General features: G+C 30.4%; 1 protein-coding gene across 1 annotated transcript; it reads left to right on the plus strand.

Moving 5' to 3' along the window:
- The first annotated feature begins 686 nt into the window (after positions 1–686).
- Positions 687–4,100, plus strand: LOC107446051 (uncharacterized). Its single transcript, XM_071179286.2, has one exon. It carries the CDS (start codon positions 1,937–1,939, stop codon positions 2,855–2,857), a length of 921 nt encoding a protein of 306 aa, XP_071035387.2. The 5' UTR covers positions 687–1,936; the 3' UTR covers positions 2,858–4,100.
- Positions 4,101–7,221: the final 3,121 nt, after the last annotated feature.

Genomic DNA, 7,221 nt, shown 5'->3' on the forward strand with positions numbered 1-7,221 from the left:
AAGTACTTATCTCTTCTGAATCCAAAATTTACTGACTCCATGCTACAAATCGTTTCCAACTTTTTACTGCATTTTTCTGCTAGCTATCTTCCCGCAGAGGACAAATCGTAAAGATACGGTTCCATGTAGAAAACCAAAGTCAAGCATCACTGGCTGCATTCAATAAACGGGTGGGTGACCACTTTGATCAGCCTGAGTAGGGACAGAGGGTGCGTGGTATCAGTCCTCGTTAAACTGTTCTTCCGTAAAGTGCTCGACTTCGCGTGCAGGTCGTCGGACTACCAAAGTAGGGGAGCAATCCCCTCTGCAAAGGGTCAAAATTTCGTTGGCATGTCTTCAAATAATCATCAAGGATATTTCCCAGACAACCGCCAATAGCGCATTGTGCAGCTCAAGTGTAACTTAAATAAAGTACCTACCTACCGAACCACAAACCATTTCTGACTTTTTACTGCATTTTTCTGATAACTGCTATCGTCCCGCAGAGGACTGATCATAAAGATGGGTTTTCCAGTGAAACACTAAAATCAAGCATCGCTGAGTGCGATCAGTAAGCGAGAGGGTGACCACTTTGAGCAGTCTGTGTAGGAACCGAGGGTGCGCTGATCGGTCCTCGTTAAGCATTTTGACCGTAAAGTGCTCGAGTTCACGCTCGCTGGTCGTTGGGCTACTAAAGCAGGGGAGCCATCCCCTCTGCAGAGGATCAAAACAGCTCTAGTGCGACGTAAATTAAGTACCTACCTACCTTTGCTAGCTATCTAGCCTCAACCATAGGCTTCATTAATAGAAACGCAAAGCTATAAGCTAATGCAAAGAGCTCATCAAACTTTTCTACAATCAACATGAATGACTGATGAATTTTTAAATTTGTGTGCAGTTTTTGGTAAATACTAAATCAAATGAACCCTGATTTGGTATTGTTATTAAGAAACATTAAAAATTATTAATATTTGAAAACGCGGTTTTTAAATGGGATCTTCATTCGTTTATTGTTTGTAACACATCATCATTATCTGCTCTTATTTCTGAAACACAACCAAACATAGAACAAGTAGTATACACTAAGAGAATTATGAAGTGTATGTGATGAAAAAATTAAAACTTTAGCAACAAGTAATGAAAATGAATTTATTGCATTCTACAAAAAGTGTCTTTTTGGAGTAGTTTAATCAAATAAAGCTTATGTATGACAGATTTTATTCATATGACACTTTTTTCTCATTGGTGAAAAGCCTTATTAAAGATTGTGTGAAGAAAAGAAACTGACATAAATTGAATTTATGCTGTGTTTATCATTAAAGATTGTGTGAAGAAACGAAACTGACATGAATTGAATTTATGCTGTGTTTTGTGTGAAGAAAAGAAACTGAGATAAATTGAATTTATGCTGTGTTTATCATTAAAGATTGTGTGAAGAAAAGAAACTGACATAAATTGAATTTCTGCTGTGTTCATCATTAAATAATTTTTTTAAATTAAATTTTGTGTTTATTGCAATTTTTTTTAATCAACCAGAAGTCTTCGTAAAAGTTCACAGTCAAAATTTTTGAAAGTCAACAAAGTCTGTAAACGCTTATAGTTAACAATATCTGATAGTGTTTTTAATGAATAATCATATTTGTGCTTAAAAAAAGCGTAAAGAAAAAGAAATTTTTTAAAAAATGTTCTGACCTATTATTTTCACAACCTGCTGAAAATTTGTAGCAGTATTATGTGAGCAATTGATATAGGCTGATAATTGAATTATGAGAAAAATATATTGGTTTTATTGATGCTAAAATGAAACATTAATAAATCAGTGTATATAGCATAGCATTTGCTCAATATCAAATATTTTTCCTTTCATTAAGAATCTCAGTTGTGACATCGGTAGTATGAGATAGTGTTTTCATATTAAAGATAATTTAATGATCACAATATAGTGCAGGTGTATATTATGTGCAATATGAACTCTTCATCAAACAGCGATTTATCTAAAAGTAATGCTCTTCATACTGGTAAGGAACCTCATTCTGATAACGAAGACAGGCAGAATATTTCAGTAAATACTGAACTAACTCTCAACAATCCATTTCAGACTTTTACAAAAACTTATTCATGTAATAGTATATGCAATAAAAGTTTTCCAAAGGAAGGCAGTCTCATTGACCATCAGCGTGTTCATACTCATGAGAAGCCTTATACGTGTAATATATGTAATCGGAGTTTTTCTCAGAAATGTAAGCTAACTGCCCACGGTAGTGTTCATACTGGCGAGAAACTTTATTCTTGTGCTATATGTAAAATGAGTTTTTCTCGGAAAGGTAATCTAACTGCTCACAATCGTGTTCATACTGGTGAAAAACCGTATTCTTGTAATATATGTGGAAAAAGTTTTTCCCAGAATTGTTATTTAATGAAACACACTTTTGTCCATACAGGGGAAAAACCTTATTCTTGTAATGTATGTAGTAAGAGTTTTTCTCATCAAAAAAATCTAACTGGTCACTTACGTGTTCACACTGGGGAGAAACCATATTCTTGCAGTGTATGTAATAAGGGTTTTGCTTCTAAAAGCAATCTAAATGAACATAATCGAACTCATACCGGTCAAAAGCCTTATAGTTGCAGTGTATGTAATAAAAGTTTTTGTAATAGTAGAGTTCTAACTGAACATAGTCGTATTCATACTGGTGAGAAACCTTTTTCTTGTAGTATATGTAATAGGAGATTTACAAAAAAGGGTGATCTAACTCGCCATAATAATATTCATACTGGTGAGAAACCTGACACCCCTGTAGCAGAATTTTTTGGGCTTTCTGCGACAAATTTCTCTAGCACTAATATCTTTCTACAAGATATTTTTAAAAATAACTAATATACATGTTATTGATTAAATTTAAAGTAACAGAAACATTGTATTTACAAAGAAAAGCCTATTTGGATGTAATAAAATTGTATTTATTTTTTTTAAAATGAATATGTAATATTTTTTTTAATTCTATATCATAGGCGATATTCTCACATTTCGTAAGAGGAAAACACAAGACTTATTTTGCATTCAGTAAATCATCATCATCACATAAAAAAATAATAATTAAAAATCAGTGAATGGAAAGAAAGCCAATTTTTTTTTATTTTTCCGAAAAGGTAATAAGAAAATCATGAGTATTTCTTCCCATCTGATGCGTGAAAAAGGTATCTCTTGAGTATAATCATGGAGGAAAAAAAATCTTTCAAACATTTCTGCAGAAGAGAAATATTTTGCTTCAATATTCTTTATTTTTCATTCTTCTCAAATAGGAATCGAAAAATTAAGAACATTTCTTTCTCCTCCGATGTGCGAAAAAGGCATTTCTTAAATGTAATTTTAGAGAAAGAAAATTTTTAAAATTTTTGCAGAAAAGAAAATTAAAATTTTTCACTTTCTAAAGAGAAATTCTTTCTGCAAGAATTCTAACGTTCTGCGACAGTGTCGCCGTTATTCTGCCGCGGGGCCTGACACTTGCAGCATACGTATCAAGAGTTTTTCAAAGGGTGATCTGTCTGTCCACGCTAGAGTTCATGCTAATGGAAAACCTTTTTCGTATAGTATATGTAATGAGAATTTTTCTCAATGAGATACTCTAACTTATCATACTCATACTGGTGAGAAACCTTATTCATGTAGTATTTGTAATAAGAATTTTTCACATGAACGAATTTTAACTCGATACAATTATGTTCATACTAATGTGAATCTTTATTCTTGTAGTGTTTGTTATCGAAGTTTCTCTAAGAAAAGTTATCTAACTGCACATTATAGTGTTCATTCACGCTAGAAAGCTTATTCTTATAGTTTATATAATTGCTGCTTTTCGCAAAAATTTATTCTGACTGATCATAATATGACTTTGTAAAACCATATCATAGTCTTTGTTATGAGTTTTTTTTTTTTTTTCCCCAGAGGTATGTCTTATCACAGTTTTGTTTATATTGATAAGAAATTTTATTTTTGTAATGTATGTAATGACTGTTTTTTTCTGGTAAAAATAATACTTTTGTGTTCAGCAGACTGGTAAAAAATCCTTATATATAATAAAAAAAATTTGAATAAAAGAAATCTAGATTCCTGTTTGAAACATTATTCTTGTATATGTGATAAAACTTTTTCACTTTAAGAAAATTTTACTAATTTCTATCATAATATCAGTACAAAAACTGCTCTCACAAGCAAGGATACCTAAAGCTGGCTGGTAATTGATTTTTGCAAAAAAGGGAAATATTTGATTTTTTATTTAAAAAAATAAATAAAAAATTCTACAACAGGTCTGGAAAATTACTTAATTTAATGGTATCCCTGATTGGCAAATTAAGTAAATCAAACATCAATTTACAATTTCAATGTTCCATGGTTTAATTTTCTTAAATTTATTAATACTGAAACATTATTTTTTATTAAATTGTTATCTTTAATTTTCTGTTTCAAGCTCTTTGAAAATACAGTAGAGCCTCGATTAACCGTGCTTCGATTAATCGAGGTTTCTGTTAATCGAGTCGATAATAAAGTTTTTTTCCTGATATTCTTGTAGCATAATCATTGTGAAATGTGGTCCCTGTAATTCAATGACTCTTGTTTATTGTTGTTCTATGTATAAATTAATAAACAGTAATTAATAAACTATAATAAATTTAAAAACCATAATTTTATGGCAAAAATTTGGTATATACAAAAATTACCATAAGTTATTCTTACAGGATACACGTTTTGCCATACATTTATGGCAAAAATATATGACAAAATTTTACCTTAGGCAAAATCATATAGGAACATCTTGTGGTAATTTTCTTAATGGCAGACCTATGATAAATTTTCCTAAAGGGAATGAGTCCTAAAAAATGACCACGCATTTTAGTTCACCGCTCGGCTCTACTGCCCCCAAAAGTACTCACTTTCCAAGAAATTTTGCAGCGCCCTCAGAAGTCAATAGCAGCGAGCAATGCTTTATTTCCACCAGGTGCCACGTGTTATCGGACTGTACTTTTGTAACAATGTACTTTTGCAACAAAGGTAACAGAATATTTTAAGAAATGGTAATGCAAAATTAACAAATTAATGTACATTAAATTCACAAAAAATAAAATAATTTCTTGAGATTTGTGTTATTTTTAAAAATGCATCTTTTAGTTTAATTTTAAAATAATTAAGAAAAAATTCCATTTTCTGTTTACAATTTATTGCTAGTAGTTAATTTCCTTTTTAAATTTGTTGACCTGTCAAACAGAACTTTATATATGTTTATTTTTATCATTTAAAAAACGTTTTTTATTTCAAAAGATGAATTTGCAAGCAAGGCGAGTTTTTAGATACAGTTTCTATTAACTGAGATTTCTGATATCCGAGGTACTAGAGGTCCCAATTAGCTCGGATAATCGATGTTCTACTGTACTATAACCATACTATTACAATTTAACAATATTACTCAATAGGATTGTAACAATCAACATAGGCTGATTATTTGAATACGAAAATACTTATTTTTAAGCTTATTGTGGTTATTCTCTGAGCCACCATCTTAAATTAACTAAAGGAAGGAGTCGAGACAAAGTGAAACTTAAATATTGTTGTCTACAGCAAACAAATGAGGAATTGATTCATCCTTATTTATACATATATATCAGTGTTCTCCTTAAGCTTTTTTAGAAGTGTGGCCCATCCTGCCTGCCTTTTGATCCCTATAAATGTGCCCTTTTTGTAAAAATAAGCCACCATCCCTTAAAAACATTGCCTTTGAATTCAATTCCATTTAAAAAAGTAATTCACTGTTGGAATAATATTTACACACTAGTAAAATTATCTGTCTTTATAGGTTTAATTATGATTATTATTAGAATTATTTACTTTGTTAGGATTATTCTCAACTGGCTAAGTTTTTTTTGTAGGGTTATATTAATGAATTTTTTGATGATCTTAAAACTATTTAATGCAGATTTCATTTCCTTCCTTCTAAACGTTTTAATCAATTAATTTTTCTAATAATTTTCAGTTTAAATTATAGAAGTTGTTAATCATTTTTTTTCAATTCGATTGATTCAACACCTTGAATCAAGCAAGTGATTCATATCACTGAATCAAATCAAGCGATCTAAAACACGATTTGAATCAAATAGGATCACTAATTTAAATTTCTATTTAAAATAAGTTATTCAAATCAAGTGATCAGGGATACTAGTTCAAAATAAATGTATAGGATCATTGATTTGAATTAAGTGATTGATATTAGTAATTCGAATCATGTGACTCGGTTTACTGATGTGAATCATGTATTTCGGTATGAGTTCAAATCATTATTTGAATCAAATTATTAAATTCAGGCTTTTAAATCCTGTGATTCGAAGAATCCCGTTGTTTGAATCGAGTGATTCGGATCACTGATCCATATCCAGTGGTTCTGATCACTAATTCAAATCAATTACATTACTTAACCAATCGATAGCAAATCCCGTTACTCGAATCAAGTATAATTCAAACCTCTATTCCAATCTAATAAAATCACCATACGAATCCAAATGATTTCAATCCGTTATTTAAATTGATTTAGTAGACCATCAATTTAAATCAAGTGATACGGATTAGTCTTTCGAATAAAATGATTCAGAACACTAATAAAAACACATGACACAAATTAGGTAATTTAAATCAAAATAAAAATAAGACACAAATTAAATCTTAATAATTAAAATCAAAATATAAATGTGTGTTTGCAGAACAGTACTTCATCAGGGGACACACTGCCTGCAAACACACAGGAGCCTTAATTTAAATCAAATCAATCGAAATGCTGATTAGTATCAAGTAATTTGGACCACTGATTTGAAACTAGTGTTTTAGATCACTAGTTCGACCCAAGTATTTTTTACCTCTGATCTGATTCAGTTCAAGTGATTTAAGCCTATATACTGTGACTCAAGAAATCAATGACGAATTACGTAATTAGAAGCAGATGATTTAATATACTACTCAATTCAAATTCTAATATCAGATCACATAACCATTACTTTTTTATTTTGATCAACAGTTAGTAAAAATAAAAAAGTATCACTTTAGAATTTGCTCAAATACAGATCGTCCAAGAATAGGTAATGATTTTGTAAAAATAAAATCTTCATTCATATTCAATACACATAATTTAGGAACAATGGCTTTAAAATCGTCCAACAGGAAGTCTTTTTTAGAAAGAAAAAAAAAGTTTAATGATTCAA

The sequence above is a fragment of the Parasteatoda tepidariorum genome, chromosome 6 (genome assembly GCF_982258835.1).
Source record: "Parasteatoda tepidariorum strain Cologne lab strain chromosome 6, Ptep-v5.0, whole genome shotgun sequence".
Taxonomy (NCBI): domain Eukaryota; kingdom Metazoa; phylum Arthropoda; class Arachnida; order Araneae; family Theridiidae; genus Parasteatoda; species Parasteatoda tepidariorum.

Bases quoted from the DNA above. Each gene is read 5' to 3' on its own strand.
- LOC107446051 (XM_071179286.2), top strand. From the start codon at position 1,937: ATGTGCAATATGAACTCTTCATCAAACAGCGATTTATCTAAAAGTAAT.